At 38.9% G+C, this 17,647-nt stretch overlaps 2 protein-coding genes and 1 long non-coding RNA gene across 6 annotated transcripts in view; 1 reads left to right on the top strand and 2 right to left on the bottom strand.

Moving 5' to 3' along the window:
- Window positions 1-1,287: 1,287 nt before the first annotated feature.
- Window positions 1,288-2,884, bottom strand: WDR5B (WD repeat domain 5B). Its single transcript, XM_014829568.3, has 2 exons — window positions 2,765-2,884; window positions 1,288-2,369 (listed from the first exon to the last, which is right to left on the bottom strand). The coding sequence occupies exon 2, from the start codon at window positions 2,294-2,296 to the stop codon at window positions 1,304-1,306; it is 993 nt and encodes a 330-aa protein (XP_014685054.3). The 5' UTR covers window positions 2,297-2,369; window positions 2,765-2,884; the 3' UTR covers window positions 1,288-1,303.
- A 5-nt stretch (window positions 2,885-2,889) lies between these two features.
- Window positions 2,890-5,031, top strand: LOC139045233 (uncharacterized). Of its 3 annotated transcripts, none has more exons than XR_011503178.1 (3): window positions 2,890-3,029; window positions 3,161-3,325; window positions 4,718-5,031. It is a non-coding gene; the product is annotated as an uncharacterized lncRNA (long non-coding RNA). The 3 variants fall into 3 exon arrangements; XR_011503179.1 differs by having other exon boundaries at window positions 2,910-3,029; window positions 3,161-3,370; XR_011503180.1 differs by having other exon boundaries at window positions 2,913-3,029; window positions 4,723-5,031.
- A 3,474-nt stretch (window positions 5,032-8,505) lies between these two features.
- The window catches only part of KPNA1 (karyopherin subunit alpha 1), a 73,565-nt gene continuing 64,423 nt past the window's right edge, over window positions 8,506-17,647 (bottom strand). For both annotated transcript variants that reach the window (XM_014829562.3, XM_070508965.1), the window contains 2 exons: window positions 13,456-13,634; window positions 8,506-12,039 (listed from right to left, as the gene is read on the bottom strand). In XM_014829562.3, the coding sequence (XP_014685048.1) occupies window positions 11,852-12,039; window positions 13,456-13,634 (367 nt within the window). In that variant the 3' untranslated portion in view covers window positions 8,506-11,851. The remainder of the gene's footprint in view (window positions 12,040-13,455; window positions 13,635-17,647) is intronic.

The following is a 17,647-nucleotide window of genomic DNA, read 5'->3' on the forward strand; positions in this document are numbered from 1 at the left end:
ACGAGCACTACTATAAGGTACTATAAAATACAAAAGAAAGACAACACTTTTGTCCTTGTTGCTTTCAATTAAATTATTCTTGTACTGTTTTTTGCTTAATTTCTAGACTTTTTTCATGTTTATTATGTCTCTATAGGTAATGTGGGCAGAAACCATTTTCCACTTTATATTTCCTATAAGCCCTATTTGAATAAAGTTAATACGTGAAGCTATAGTTGGATACTTCTAATTTTAATCAACAAAAATAATAGTATGAGGAATTAATTCCAAAAATTTACTGAAAGCAGGCAACGAATGAATGAAGGTGTGGTGGTGGTATAATTCATTGTCATTCATAAACATTACTTGAGTCTCTTCTATATATAAAAACTGAGAATACAAAGATGCATAAAACATACTTCTTGACTCCACAGAGCACATAATTTACTGGAAACATGGCCCATGAAACCATTACAATACAAATTAGTAAATGACATTCTAGTTGTATAACAGGAGCTATAGAAAGAAGCAAGAAAACCTAACAGCTGTGATGGCTCCACAGTGGTGACTTCTGAACTGAACTTGAAGCATGGGCAGGAATTAGTAGGTCAGACACATAAGGGAAGGGAGCAGCCTCACCGTTCACACATTTAGCTTGCCTGAACATCAGGAGAGGGCACAATCTGACAAGGTAGTGAGAGGTCCTTCAGTAAAATGTCGTTCATAATGTTTTGGTTTGTTTCTGGTTGTAATCTTGATAAAAACTTAAAAATTTCAGACTCTCAGAAGAAACCTAACTGTGGCTTATTTTTCCCAATTTACAGACTTGATTACACAGACCATTTCATATCCCATCATGTAAGCTATCAAAGTGTGTGAGAGGCATCTTCTGTCTCCAGTCCACCACCGTCCCAGGCAGGCTTATGCTCTTAGTCCTCTGATCTCCCAAACCAAAAACCTGGGAGTTATTCCAAACTCCCTAGCTACCCACATTTAATCAGTCGTCTTGTTTTCTGAACCTTCTAAATATTTCTCAAATGTACTGATCCTCTAGAACAGTCATTGAGAGAAACAGAATGGGAATCTGTTCAGGGACAGACATGAGATTAATAACAGACCTCAAGATTAAAAGTCAGAAGCCCTAGGTTCTAGACTTGCTTTTCCAACTGTCTTGCTTTGTAAATTTAGGTTATAGGTATTAAAATCTTAAAACCAAGGCAATATTAAAAAGAAATACAAAACCGTGCCAAAATTAAGGGAAACCATCTTTTGAATACCTAACTTTTTTTGCCAACTTGGCTCTACTACTAGATTTCTAAAGGGTTTAGTAGTTACTCGTCCACAGTTTAATTGTTCTGTCATTTCCTAATGCTGCTGATGCAATGATGTTTTCTGTAGGATGACAAGCTGCTGAGATTACGACATCTGTATGACCTTGTAATGTCTGTACAATCTCTTTAGTCTGGAGGTTCCAAATGTAAACCAGGTTATCCTCTGAACCAGACACAATCCACTTTCCACCAGTAACTGAAAAATTGGCAAATATGCAGTATTTCTCATTCTTATGACCCGTGTATGTCTTCAGGCATCTGCCTCTGCTATAATCCCATAGTTTGAGAGTATTGTCCAAAGTTGCAATGAGAAGATATTTACCATTCGGAGAAAATTTTACAAAAGAGACTGGAGGATTATCATCATCAACAAGCATTTTTAAACACTGACCTGATGCAGCATCCCAGATTCTACAGACACCATCATAGCTACCTGACACTATCAAGGACCCGCTACAATTAAAATGAACAGCAGAAACTGGGTCAGAATGAACAGACAAAGTCTTGAGGCACTTTCCTGTTTTCACCTCCCATATTTTCACGCTCTCATCAAAAGAACCTGAAATGATGAGGTTGGATGGTGGATTGAAATTACAGCAAAAAACATAATTACTGTGCCCCTTCAGCGTTTTCAAACATTTTCCAGATCTCACATCCCAAATCTTTAGAGTTTTATCATCTGAGGCAGAAACAAGACGACTGGAATCTGATGACCACGCAACGTCTGATATTTCCAGACTGTGACCATAAAGTGTTTTCTCATATTTTCCATCATAGGCTCCCCAAATAATAATTACTTTATCAGCCGAAGAACTTGCTAGCCATTCTCCACTAGGACTAAACTTAACTGATGATACGGCTTCCGTGTGTCCCACGAGAGTACACTTGAGGGCATAGTTTGGTTTTTCAGAGGCTTGCTGGCTCGGATTGGCTGATGGGCAGAGGGCCGACTCCGCTCCGGCATCGCCCGACTCCTTCGCCGCCATGGCTCTGAAGCTCCGAGTCAGTAGGTTGGCTAGGCGAGCGGCCCTGGACTCGGCAGCCCAGTATTTTGGATATCTGCCCAGCAAAGTGAAGATAAAAACATCGGACTCAAAAAAACTGGTCATTTAATGATTCTAACTTCCGGGTGGTCTTTAAACTACGATATACACTGACTCGGCAGCACAGGTTGGACCTCTGTCCTCGCTTCCTCCTTCGTCAACAAATACCTGAAAAATACTATTAAAAGTCTTCTGTGCGCTGTCGCAAGTCAGGCACCACTGCTGGGTATTTCGCCAACGTACAGAACTGTCCGCAGCCGCGATACAGAAAGTAGTTTTCGCCGCCCTTCCACCCACCTCGGAAATGTTTGAGAACACCGAACGGCCCTACCAGTCCGACACACTTCAGGTACTTCAGTGAATCACCGCCCTAAACAGAAGACTTCGAAAGCTAAGAGAAAACCTGCGTACCCGCCGATACTTGAGGTCCAGGCCACCGACTACTGTTGTCAGAGACCAGCAGTTCCGCACAACCTCGACACCCACCAAGACAGCGGGCTGGACCGCCGAACGCATGCGCAGAGGGAGCCCCGCCCACCACCACCACTTCCGAGCCGAGGTGGCCGATGGGAGAGGCCTGTCTGCGCTTGCGCAGAAGGAGGCGCCAGGCTGTGTCTGGTCCTCTACACCTCTCTTCTGCACAGGCAGAGGCTGGGCGGCCTTCCTCGGCGGCTGGGTAGGTGGACAGCGCTTCTCCTAGACCTGACTGGCTAGCGTGCGAAGCAATGAGCATTTCAAAGAACATTCCCTTCTCTTTGAAAACCATGTCACGAGAAAGGACTGAATTTTTCGATGCCCCTTCTACAGGGTTAAGCCCGCTTTTGGCCCCTGAGCTGCCCAGACGGTGCGCATTTCGGAGATGGAGCTAAACAACCGTCGGTCCACGCAGCCGGCGGCGAGCCATGCCCGCTCTGCTTCGCGGGTGCCTTTGGTTTTGCTCGCTGCTACTTGTGGTGCAGAGCCTGGTGGCGTGTACGTAAGGCTGCAAATAGGCAAGGGGAGCGTGAGTCTTGTGGTGTAAGTTTTCCCTGAATGTTCCGGGAAGGATAAAGAATATGTGTTGGGGACCCTTCAAGGTCAGTGCTCGGATAGCAGGACGGGGTAGTGCCGGGGAAACGAGCAAACGTTTGTTTTAGCGCGTCCTTATAGTTTAAACTTCCAGAGAAAAATTAAGAAAGGTGTTCAGGTCTTCCTAGGCGCTTGAGACAAAAAAGGACAAAGAAGTTGGTGGAATTGAGTGAGAGATATGTAAGGTTACTCCGATTAGGCTTTAGAGAGCTTTCCCTAGTTTTAAGAATTAACCGCTGTGAAAGTATTATGTAAATGATACATGCTTTTCAGATGTAAATTACTGTAGTTAGACGATAGGTTTACTAAAAAATTGGAAGCCCCTAGTTTCTCCAATCCTGTGCTCAATAAAGACTGCCCAAGAGAGGGAGTAAGTGTTCTGTTTAAAAGGCTTTCCCGGTAGCCGGGTTGAAGTCAAGAAGCAAGTCTCTCTCATGATGTCTTCTGTCAGGTCAAGACTTAAAGCGTTTGGAAACAAAAGGTTTTCTATTGTATACTTATTAGGGGTAATTGAAAGTCTTGCCTTTATAAGGCAGAACAGCATAGGTCACCTATAATAATCGACTATAGTAAAAACCTCGTTACTTTAAGACCCTACTACTATAGTTTAGAATTTAGACAGGAATTGGACAAATGCTTGTCTTAGCTAGTGCAAATTAACCGTGTAAACACAGCGAGGAGGGGTGGGAATGGGAAGGGCGTCTTTAAGAGGGTTTGGAGCATCCATTTATATACATTAAATTATGACTTCTTAGCTATTAAGGCAAGGCCACCAAGGACCCCACCCCTAACATTTTAAGAGAAAACTTTTTTCCCTTTGTAAGATGTCTTAATAGTTCAATTCTGATTAAATTGCCTCCTCCTTCTTCTTTCCTCCTCCCATTAGCCTGGATTAGTGATTTTACTGGGAAGCTTAGAAACACTGTTCTGCATCAATTGAAACTATTTCCATTTTTATTGTCATTAAAAAATAAACTTAAAAGCACTTCAGAGAACCAAGTGTAGGCTTTATTTCAAAGAATTTAAGAAAATCTATGTTTTCCCAATAACTTTTATGCACTAAGAGAGGAAAGAAAGAAGAAACTGGAGAAGGTAAACACATGACCTAAGAGCTAGGTTGGGGTGTTGGTGCTGGAGTATATTTAGCCCACTAGAAATAGCACAAGCAATGAGGGCACACAATGAAGATGTCTTGATAGGAATATCTAGACATGATTTACCTTCAGATTTTCCCAGAGTTTGACTGAAGAAATTTCCAATATTAAAATCCATGTCTTTTTTTTTTTTTTGAGGAAGATTAGCCTTGAGCTAACTACTGCCAATGCTCCTCTTTTTTGCTGATGAAGCCTGGCCCTGAGCTACCATCCATGCCCATCTTCTTCTACTTTCTACGTGGGGCGCCTACCACAGCATGGCATGCCACGCGGTGCCATGTCCGCACCTGGGATCCAAGTTGGCAAACCCCAGGCTGCCGAGAAGCAGAACGTGTGCACTTAACCGCTGCGCCACTGGGCCAGTCCCTAAAATCCATGTCTTGATGTCTGGAATTTTTTGTTTACAAATGGCATCAGGAAATCGTGTAAAGAAAATTAAAGCTATGAACATAACTAGTTAAATCTTTATTCATTAGCCATGTTCAAATAGTAACATGTAGTCCTTATGAATTAGGACTAAGAATGTCATAGTTTACTCCTTCGGGAGGAGGGGAGCATCAGCAATTGAGGAGTGTGTAGGAGCAGGGAATTCTGATACAGGTAAAACCAAAGTGGCAGAAACTATAATTAGAGATTTGCATTTGGGGCTCTCATGCAAAGTTCCTTACAGGGTTCTGTTTTTACCAGTTTCTAATTTTGCTGACCTTAATCTTTACCAGATAGGTGATTTGGAAGTTTCCCTCCCTGTCGACATCAACTCGTTTTAAATTTCCCATAAAAGTTTTAGAACTGAGTCTCATCTATAGTTGAAAGGTTTATCCCTCTTGTCCTTCAATAGTTTGCAAATATTCTAAATAGAAAGACTGCCACAGATGGGTCATGTGTTTCTTCTTTAATTAAAAACACTGTGTGTGACAGACCTAACCATGGCCTGGCAGTGATTCCTACATTAAGGAACGTCTTGACTGACTTCATAGCAACTTGTTACCAAATCCAGTACTCAAAAATCAAGCATAATCAAACCACATACATATCCAGTTGCTTAAGACCACTAGCAGTTTAAATATATGAGAATCTAGTTGTGCTAAATATGGTCTGGCCATATAATTTATCTAAACTGAGACATTTTTTAAAGTGAAAGGGGGTCACTAAAATAATTTAATTAATCTACACTGGAACTGCCCCAACGAGCCAGTACAGTCACTGCTGACTTCCCAAGGGGACTCCCCTCATAATCACAACTTAATTTTGGAAAATTCTACTCTTTACATGGTAGTTTACACCCCAGCCTGCCCGTATCTCTGTCAAATCCTATACTATTCTCTCCCCACCACTGTGATCTTCTGGGTTCCTATTTTCTCTGTACTCATCACTCTAAATAATGGTGGGCCCAGGTGTTTTAGATAAGGCAGTGATATATATTGGGGACACCCACCAGACTCCATTTGCTTCCTCAGGTTAAGTGGGTACATAAAGGAATTGAGTAATTTTATTCTTTGCAAAAAACATTCAAGATCATAGAAATGACCATATACTGATTTTAAAATTAGAAAAAACATAAGACTTTTTCAAACTGGCAAATGAAATAGGGGCAACAATCATCTAAGCTAGCTTTAATAAACTTGTAAACCCAACAGTTTTTGTACTATAGATGACAGTGTTAGTCTACAGGAACTAAGGCTATGTTTTGCTTTAAGAATTTGTTTTGTTCTCAGAAAGAATACCTGATCAGTGGACTCTCAAAAATGATAGAGAAGCAATCATGGAGTGAAGAAATACACCATCTTTCTATTTCTACAGATCTGTCACTTAAATTCAAGGAATAAAGAAAATGTTCTCATGCAGCAATACATACAATACATAAAAATGAAAAATCCTTATCTAACAGCCTATGGCAACCACCAGCTTCTACATCACTTGGATGTAATTGGCCCCCAAAAGTTTTTTTCTTAACTTTAGAATATGTTAAAAGAGATCAATGAGCTATTCTTGGTATATATAAACACATGGGGTTGATTATAAGTTATCCTGTAAAATATACCCATTAACTTTTCTCAGACGGCATAGGTTTTTTTCGGCTTTTATGTAACAAACCTCTGCTATGACAATGTTTACTTTTGTAAACTTCGGGTCAAATTATGTCTCCTGAAAGGTAACTACATATAAAACACTTACATGCTAAGAAACTAGCTCTAAGAGTTGTTAATCCTGGTTTCAAACAGCAGCATAAAGGAATTCCTTTGAACTTTCTTTTGAAACCGAGTACCCTTTACTAATGTCACATAGATGCATATTCCTTCAGTCATTTAGTAAGTATTTATTCAGTGTCTACTCTGTGCAAGGCACTCACTCAGGGCCTGACAGACCGCATTCAAGTACAAAGAATCATTAAAACCATTCCAAATCAAAGTGTAAGAACACTTTGAAAAATGATAGAGTGGTCAGAATGACGAGGTGAACAGAACATAACAACAAACATTAAAAGGTGATCTTTTAAACTTCGGACACTCCTTGGGCCAGTACTCCTAAAGGAGGAAGTCAGCTGTGTTAAAGTCACATCCAGGGATGGCACTGCTAAGGCGGTATTCATTCCAAAGCCTTTCCTTCTGTCTCAAGACCTTCTACATTTTTGTTGAATGGAAACATGTTTCTGAGTTTAGCCATTATGCTACTAAACTCAAAATCAATCACTTGCATTTTCTTTTTAACTTCTGTTGTTTTGTCAGGTCACACAGAATTTTAGTGCCACAGAAGGGCAAAGATGTTTGGGCTGAGAGGATCTACACACCAGAATACGTAACTTCAAAGTAACGTATACCTGAGTTAGTCATTTTAAGGGTGCTGATGATGAGAGGAACAGTCAGAAAGAATGGTCCAGCAACAAGAGAGCTGGCCCAGCTCTGGCTGCTCTAATTCTGGGGGTTGCTGGGACAGAACACCTCCACCGTGACTGCTGCTTTGTTCAAGACACACAACCTGCAGGGCTCTTGCCCACCTTTGGACAGAGAGTCTAAGAGTTGTGACCTTGGGGCAAAGTAAATTCTCAGAAGTCTTGATTTTGTGACCGATAACATAGTGACAGTTAACCACCTCAAAGGGCAGTTGGACTAAATGAGAAAAAGTGAAAGCCCTTAGTCAGGCACCTGGCACACAAGTCTCAAATAAAGACTGGTTGCCTTCATCTACCCTTTCTATCTTTTCTTCTTACCCCAAATTTCCAGATGCATTTTATATCCAGAGCAATTTGATATTTGTAAAATTAGCATATAATGATCTTAGCTTTACTTTATCACACATTCTTCTGATGCCCTGATACCCACTATTAACCTTTTTCTGACAATAATGCACGTTATAGAATATTTTCCATATTATAGCAGATTTACTGTACTAGTGCCACATCTGGCCTTCAGTTACTTTAGTAACTTGTTTTAATATATTACTTTAGAGGAGGACTGGCAGTAGTTAGCTCAGGGCTAATCTCCCTCAAAAAATAAATAAATAAATAAATAAATAAATAAATAAATATCTAACTTCAGCTTTTGATGATAGAAAAAGGTAGCCAAAAACATTTCCCAACTGGGCAGATGTTTACTCTGCTTACAGAAGAAAATGGCTTTGTTAATTTCAGATGGCAAAAAATTCAGATTTGAGACTGCCATATATAGGTATACCTATCTGTGCAAATCAGCAAATTTGAATGTAGGAGGTAGAATATAGTATACAAGTATGAAAAGCAAAGAATGCCCATTTCTAAAAGTGGATCCCTTTTCTTTCCTGAACGTCATACTTAGACATCACAATTTCCTATATAAAAAGTCCCAAGCCCTAAAACAGCTATAATGACTTGCCTATTAATATAAAAATGTTCACAAAACTAATCAGCAAGAAAGAAAAGAAATCATTTCTTCAACCTGAGGATGCAATCCCAAATTGGGGGATTCAATAACTGAAATGTTTATTTAGCACTAGAGAAGTAAATTCCTAGTTGCCTGTGGGTGGCCATGTACAAGAGGATTTAGTTGACAAAGTTTGGTTTATAAAATAGACTACGTATTTCTTCTTAGGCAAAATCAGCAACAATCTGGAATAATTCAGATTTATTATGGGATAATTGTCAATGTTTATATCTGTGACAATAATGACGAAAACGACCCAGAGCCCATTCAGCTTTATCTGGCAGATGGAAGAAACAATCCTAGGGCAATAGAGTTTTCAAAAACAGTACAGCTGACAAAGGTAAGTTTAAAGCATCCTAATTACTTAGTGATAAGAACATAACTGAAAGTGTTCCATGGAGAACTCTGTCTCCTAAATCTCACCATTCTTCCTATCGTCTTTACCTTTCCTGGTGTTTCTCAATCAAACCATATCTACCTGTTGGTCCTTCAGATACAAGGTGCTTTTATATCCCAAATGCTCTCAATGCTTTCCATCCCCCAACCAAAGTTCTCATTTCAAAGAAGGTACTCTGAAAGTTTGGAGGAGGGAAAAAAAAGGGAAAGAAATCAAGCCACTCTCCCCTGATCAATATATAAAACTGCAGAAGAGTTTCTGTGTGTTGAAATTAACATGCTAGTGTAATGAGTAACATCTTAGTGATGGGGTATTGAATAAATTGAAAGTAAATTAGTAGAATCTACCAGGCAGAGAACTAAAAATAGGATTTACAGTTACCTCCTAAAATGTAATTTCAGTTACCAAAAGGCTGCTTTATCAGTTCCAACAGTTATGCTGGAATTTTTTAGTTTAATTCCAATTTTTATATTAAAAAAAATTTTTATTGCAAAAATAAATTTAGCTCCTATCTCATGGCTCATCAACTTGTGGGCCAAGAGCAAGATAAACTCCTCTGATTTAGACAGAAAATGGATCCCATTAGATAAATAGACTTTCCTTGTTTTAATTCATTCATTGAAACACCTGCAAATGCTAGTAAACATTCCCAATGTATGTTATGTACTAATTTGGGGAAACAACTGTGCTTTATATTTTTTCCATTCAAACTGGTTTATCAAAATGAACTGAAATTTTTTAAAATTATCCAATAGAAGGTACATAATTTAAAACATCCTAGAGAAATAACGTTACCAGTAATTTACAATTTAAAAAAACTCAGCCACAAAAAGTCAAAGCTAAAAACAAGATTTTTACTATGAATCAGTGCTTCTATTACCCTTCTGAAAGAAGTTATATTTTAATGTGATGTAAAGGCAACATTGAAAGTTTTTCTTTAAATTAACCACCTAATTTGTCCCTAAAATTACAAAGAATCAAAGTCTTTTACAGGTCAAGTGCAGTAAACTAAAATGTTCTTTCAGCACAAAGCAGCACTAGAAAAAGTAACAATTATAGATGGGAGTTGCCTAGTTTTGCAGGGACTGCTCCATCAATAACAGACAGACATCAGACGGTACCCATCCACAGCACAGACACAACTACAGATTAGATGTGAAGAATGCGTCACACGCTTGGCTGATAAATGTCCTTTGTCTTTGTATCTTTCTACTTTGAATGAAGTGGATTTTTTAAAGTTTAAATCAGGTCACATAAGTTGGCTGCTTAAATAACATGATGAGGTATGAAAGCTCTGAATATCCCTATCATTCAGCAGGATTTACCAGAGATGTATAATAGCTCGTCAGGGGAACTTCCAAATAGTTACACTTTGGGGTTATAATAAATTCTAGAAGAGGACAAGATTAAAGAGGTTAAAAGGGTATTCTCTGAAACAGAAGTGAGCAACTTTTCCTTCAGAATTCATTTTGAACAGCACATCAACAAAAAATCTTCTCTGATACTGTGTCCCAACATTGAGTCAAGATGGCCAACTAGCACCAAGAAGTCGTATTGAACTCAGTTGCAGTTCTCTTGGCAATTAAGCTTATTCCTTCATCCCAGTCCAAGCACAAATGTGGATCACTGAAGACAGTTCTGGAAGCGCCATTTGCAGGTACAGATTGCAGTCATCATTAAATGAGGCAGAAGGTAGAAACTGCTTTTATTTATGGGAGGGAGTTGACTGGGCAGTACTAATAGGAGATGAAATGAAATGATTAGGGAACAATGAGGTTATAAGGAAAGATCACTGCCCTTATTTGGGTTAAACAAGTCATGTTGAAAAGATGGTTATTTGTTTAAGATAAGGATGCTACATTAAAGGGATCATATATGCAGCATGACTACATTAGAATCAAGCTGCACTGGACGAAAAAAATAATTCCCTAAGTAACCTTTAAAAGTACGTGTGATCTGCCAGTCAGGGGAAAAGCACCTAGGGTGAACTTTCAATTTAATGAGGACCTTGATCAGGACCACAAAGCCTGAAACATTGTTTTAATGCAGAAACACAGCTTCTAGTCACACTGGTTGAGTTTGTGAAAATTGGAGTTTTTTTTGCTGTTTTTCACTTTTTTATTGAATTAAAAGATATGGTTTCAATTACTAAGGATTCTAAATCTTCATACCAGCATTAGAGTTGAACCACTTCCAAATCCTAAGACACGTAAGACCAAAGAGAAGCAGTAGCCATACAAATTAATATGTGCCCCTCTCCCTTTCTGCTCTAAGAGAATCTTCAAACCAGTATCACATTTAAGAGTCAGTGTTAATTCTTCAGCATTCCTGACAACTAGAAAGCACATTCATTGAAGGCTGAAGGTGAGGGAGCAGATGGTTTAACTTTAGTATCTGTGAAGAATGGCGCCAATAAAGGAGAGAGAACCTCCAATCTCAGTAAGGATTAATGCAAATTTGGCTAGAAAAAGCCACCAGGTAATCCAAGGGTTCACTGTGGAAGAACTCATGAAAAGTACTCTGAAGTATACACAACAAGTCTAAACATCTCCCTTGTTGCAAGAGTTGTGTGAAATTCAAGATAAAGGTTTAGTCTCATCTTTTAATGTCAGTGTTTTTCCCCACTTTAAAGGGAATAAGGAGGAGTCCTCTTTTTTCCCCCACAAAAAAAGGGAGCCACATTAATATGTGTATATTCCCATGACTCTTATAATATATAAGTGCAGATCTCCAAAAGCCTAGGGATTTTCCATAAGAGAGTGGGCCGTTCTGGTTACCCTTTTATTAGAAGGGTATTCCACCACAGAGAGCCAGAGGTTTTCCAGAGGTGTATAAGAGAGCAGGTGCGCAAGGCAAGCAAATGAGCGCAAACAGTATTATGGAAAACATTTGAGAAGTTAGCTCCATGAGGACTGTGGGCTCCACAAGAGGACTTGACTGGGTAGCCTTGTCTGACACAGGAACATGAAAGCAGAGTATTGCTTCAAAGCTGGAAACCTTCCATAGGAGCCTCACACTGCTGGAAGATGTACTGCTGCTGGCTAAGGTCAACCTGGGGTGCGATGCTGCTGTCCTCATCCTCGGTCCCGAAGTAATGCTCAATAAGATCAAAGGCCTTCTGGTAGATCTCCTGGTTTTCATGACTCTGTAAGAATTCAATTTTATCCAGACCTAGAATGAAGAATAAAGGAAAATCTGTTATATATCTGTTGGGAGTTCCAGTGAAACTATATTTTGCCATGTCTCTTTCCTTGATGTAAAGGAAGATTGCTCTTCTCTAACTTATATCTTGTAAGTATTTTGTAATAGCAAAGAAAGTACTGCTGGGATTACTTCTGAATATTAGCATTACAAACTGACACCTTAAACACATACGCAAGCAACAACCAGTCCCCAGAAGCAGCAATTTCTGTTAACAGTCACCACATCATCCAGTGCCTAAGGTCAGTAGCTCCCATTGGACAGTATCTATGGCCTAATTAATTCTTGGCTCTGGTTCTATCTACCTAGGTTCTGAGCTATCCAATATCATTTCAACAAATGTGTAATATCCTTAAATCAGCCAGAATCAATTTCTATTGTTGAAGAAGTTTGACTAGAACAATTTAGCCAACACATCCCTTTTATTAAGTTTAAGCTTATCTGAGCTAGGCTTTCTTTTACTTGCAGCCATACGCAGTCTAACTGATACAGCAATAGCAAAAATAAGTGTTAACATGCTCAAAAGAGAAAAAACCACATATTCCTCTATATATCCATATTAAAATATACATACATCAAATAGTTAACAACAGTTATCTCTGTGGAGAAAGATCTCTGGGTAGAGGAACATTTTTCTTTTTTATACATTTCAAAATTTCTTACTAAGCAGGTATAGCTTTTGTCATCAGGTTTTCTCATCAGGTTTTAAAAAAATGTTAAAAACATTTTTGAAAACAATTCTGCATTATCTGATAAATTTGAAGATGAACATATATTTTGATACCTGATTCCAATCTTAGGAATAAACAAACCCCAGAGCAGTAGTTTTCACCCTTGGCTATGCATTAAAATCATTTAAGGACCTTAAACAGTAAAAGTACACTGATAAACCAATGATTAAAATTAAAGTTAAGACTGAGATTGGAAGAATGAGGAAACCAAAAGGCAGACAGTGACTCCTCAAGATGAAACTCTTAAAAACCTTTAGAGTCAGGAACATAGGAATTGGGGGATGCAATTAAAAATAAAAATTCTGACTCTTGCAAGGGAAAAGCAGTAGAGTCAAACATCGTCTAAAGTAGACATGGATGTTCTTGAGGCTCAGGTGGACTAGTAAGAATACAAGACTATCCACAAGGGCAAGCAGAGTCAGAGGACTGGGAAGATCCTAAGAGACCAGTGTAAAAATGGCTAAATTGAAGGGTACTCGCTTCTCTTCACACCTACAATGCATAATCTTTTCCAATTCTGCATACTAAACATTATTATTCATAAGAGAACAAGTATTTCATATGAGTTTGCTAATGACAGATGTGGACAGGCCAGAAAAGCAAGGAGAAAAAGAAAAAAATAATTTCAGGACAGCTATTAAATACTCTATCTTACCATAAGCTTCTTCAATCAAAGCACAGTAAGGGTTAATGCCAGTGCCGTTCCTTTTGGCTTCTTGTTCTCCAAGCCTCAGGATATTTTCCAAGCCATTTAGGGCAACCTGTACAATCTTAGAGTCCATGACTGTGAGGAGATCACAGAGTGGCTTGATACAGCCTAGTTCTACGAGGTACCTAAATTAATACAAAGAACAATTTAGTCAAACAAAGCTTTTGAGTTCATAAAACTCATGAAATTGGTGGAAGGGTCTGTGGAGATAAAAATAGGCACTCATCCAACCATACAAGCTGTACCTTACTACAAAAAAAAAATTTTAAAAGGCTACAAATAAATTAAACAAAACCAGTTCTCTGGAACCACCTTCATTCTGACCTCCCTCCATAATCAGTGGACTCCAAGAAACTGGAATACTTTCTTACTTTAATATGAGCAACTCATTGAAACGTTATACTTTTGATTGGTTAATTTCATCTTTGTTTCTATAGATAACCAAACCTCAGAAACAGGCCACACGTGGTGCTAAAGCCAGCACAGGCCCAAAAGATCAATCCTATTTTGTACAGAGAACTCTTAAAACTCAAGGTAAGAAAACAAACAACTCAATTTAAAAATGGACAAAAGATCTGAACATATACCTCACCAAAGACATAGCACATGAAAAGATGCTCAACATCATAACATTATGTCATTAGGGGACTGCAAATTAAAACAACAATGATGCCACTACATACCTATTAAAATGGCTAAAATCCAAAACACTGACAATACCAAATGCTGGCAAGGATGTGCAGCAAAAGGAACCCTCACCTTTTGCAGGCAGGAATGCAAAATAGGACAACCACTTTGAAAAACAACCTGACGATTTTTTAAAAAGCTTTCTATATGATCCAGCAATCACACTGGTAGACATTTACCCAATTTAGATGAAAACTTATGTCCACACAAAAACTTGTACATGAATACTTACAGCAGCTTTATTCATAACTGCCAAAATCTGGAAGCAACGAAGATGTTCCTCAACAGAAGAATGGATAAATAAACTATAGTACAGGCTAAATAGGTCAAGATTCTGGCACAGGCAGATCCTGAACTTATCTCCTCCCTGGACACAACAAATATACAGCTAAATATGGAACAAATCCCTCTGAAAGGAACCTGAGAACTAGCTGAAGAACTGACCCCTAATCAAGGATACAGGGTTACATCCAGATGGGCAGGAGAGGCAGAGACAGGCTCTTGCTAAAAACTCCACCACTGGTGCAGCGACCCACAATGGGAAGGGATCCCAATCAATCAATCAGTCAGTAAACAAACAAACAAAGCATCTCCCTGAGGCACAAAAATTTGTACCGCCACACCAAGTACCCCAACCCTTGAATCCTGCACCAAAAAGAGGAGCCCCCAAAACATCTGGCTTTGAAAATCAACAGGGCTTACATTCAAGAGAAAACTGGGCAACAGGGAACAAAAATTCTGCGCTTAAAGGGCTTGTGCACAGAACCACTCACCCCAGGACCCAGCACAAAAAGCAGCTATTTGAAAAGAGCCTAGACCACATGTGAAGGAGATTCACTTGCTAATCTTAAAGCACCTGCCAGAAGGGCAGAAATCTGCTGGGACTCTCCCCGAGGAAGGAACGCTAGAGGACGCCATTTTTACAGGCTTCCTCTACCTTACTGGTGTTGGCACTGGCAGACATCATTTTTGCACTCTCACTCAAACCTGCTACAGATGTTCACCAATCTCGGGAAAAGAATGGATGAATACAGTGACATCTTGAATACAGAGAAAGAAAATATAAGAAATTTTCAAACATAAGTTATAGAGCTGAAGAATATAATAACTGAAATGAAAAATACACTAGAGGGGTTCAATAGCAGACTGATTGAAGCTGACAAGTGAGTCAGCGAGCTGGAAGACAAAGCAACAAAACTCACCCAGACAAAACAGGAAAAAGAAAAAGGAATTTAAAAAATAATAATAACTTGAGGGACCTTTGGGACAACATCAAGCAGAATAACATTCACATTATAGGAGTCCCAGAAGAAGAGAGAGAGAAAAAGGGCCACTCAGAAATAATGGCTGAAGGGGCTGGCCCTGTTGCCAAGTGGTTAAGTTCGCGCGCTCTGCTGCAGGCAGCCCAGTGTTTCGTTGGTTTGAATCCTGGGCGCGGACATGGCAGTGCTCATCAAACCATACTGAGGCAGCGTCCCACATGCCACAACTAGAAGGACCCACAACGAAGAATATACAACTATGTACCGGGGGGCTTTGGGGTGAAAAAGGAAAAAATAAAATCTTTAAAAAAAAAAAAAAAAAAGAAATAATGGCTGAAAACTTCCCTAATCCAGGGAAGGAAACAGAGATGTAAGTCCAGGAAGCCCAGAGAGTTCCAAGTAAGATAAACCTAAAGAGATCTACACCAAGACACATTATAATTAAAATGGTAAAAATTCAAGAGAAACAGAGAATCTTGGGGCTGGCCTCATGGCGTAGTGGTTAAGTCTGGCACGCTCCACTTCAGTGGTTTGGGTTCACAGGTTTGGATCCCAGGTGCAGACCTATACCACTTATCGAGCCATGCTGTGTCAGCGACTCACATACAAAACAGCAGAAGACTGGCACAGATGTTAGCTCAGAGCTGATCTTCCTCAAGCAAAAACAGAAGATTAGCAATAGGTATCAACTCAGAGCAAATCGTCTTCACAAAAGAGAAAAAAAAAAAAGAAAAAGATAAAGAGAACCTTAAAAACAGCAAGAGAAAAACAACTTATTACTTACAAGGGAAATTCCATAGGCTAGCAGCAGACTTTTCAGCAGAAACTTTGAAAGCCAGAAGAGAGTGACTTATTCAAACTGCTAAAAGGAAAAAACTTCCAACCAAGAATTCTCTACCCAGCGAGGTTATCATTCAGAATTGAAGAGAGATTAGGAGTTTTCCAGATTACTTTTTCCCAGCAAAAGCTAAAGGAGTTCATCACTACAAAACTGGCCTTACAAAAAATGTTAAAGGAATTTCTCTAAACTGAAAAGAAATGGCACTAATTAGCAGCAAGAAAATATACGGAAGTAAAAATCTCAGTGGAAAAGGTAAATATGTAGTAAAGGTAGTGGATCAATCACTTATAAAGCAAGTATGAAGGTTAAAAGATAGAAATAGTAAAATTAAAACTACAATAATTAGTTTAGGGATACATAAAACAAAAAGAAGTAAAATATGATATCAAAACTGTAACACGGGCCAGCACCAGCAGTCTAGTGGTTAAGTTTGGCATGTTCCATTTCAGTGGCCCAGGTTTATTTCCTGGGCACAGACCTACACCACTCATCTGTCAGTGGCCATGCTGTGGTGGCAGCCTTCATACAAAAAGAGGAAGATTAGCAGCAGATGTTAGCTCAGGGAAATCTTCCTCAGCAAAAAAAAAAAAAAAAAAAAATTAAAAATTTAAAAAAATAAATACAATATGGGGGAGGGGAGAAAAATGTACAGATTTGGAATTTGTTCAAATCTAAGTTTCTATCAACTTAAAACGGATTGGTATATACATAGGAAGTCATATATGAACCTCACAGTAACCAAAAACCAAAAACTTACAGTAAATACACAAAAGAAAATGAAAAAGGAATCTAAACATAACACTAAAGAAAGCCATCAAACCACAAGGGAAGAGACAAAGACAAGAAAGGAACAGAGAGGAACTACAACAACCAGAGAACAATAAACAAAATGGCAACAATCCCATACCTATCAATAATTACCTTAAATGTAAATGAACTAAACTCTCCATTCAAAAGACATAGAATGGCTGAATGGATAAAAAAGAAAGCCCATCTATATGCTGCCTACAAAAGACTCATTTCAGAAGTAAGGACACATACAGACTGAAAGTGAAGGGATGTAGAAAGATATTCTATGCTAACGAAAATGAAAAGAAAGCTAGTGCAGCTATACTCATAATAGACAAAATAGAGTTTACCACAAAGAAGGGTATTACGTAATGATAAAGGGGTCAATACAGCAAGAAGACATAACATTTATAAATATATGTGCACTCAACATAGAAGCACCAAGATATATAAAGGAAATACTAATGGACCTAAAAGGAGAAATTGACATCAGTACGTTAATAGGAGGGGACCTTTAAAACCCCACTTACATCAATGGACAGATCATCCAGAGAGAAAA

The sequence above is a fragment of the Equus asinus genome, chromosome 5, assembly GCF_041296235.1.
Source record: "Equus asinus isolate D_3611 breed Donkey chromosome 5, EquAss-T2T_v2, whole genome shotgun sequence".
In the NCBI taxonomy this organism is placed as follows: domain Eukaryota; kingdom Metazoa; phylum Chordata; class Mammalia; order Perissodactyla; family Equidae; genus Equus; species Equus asinus.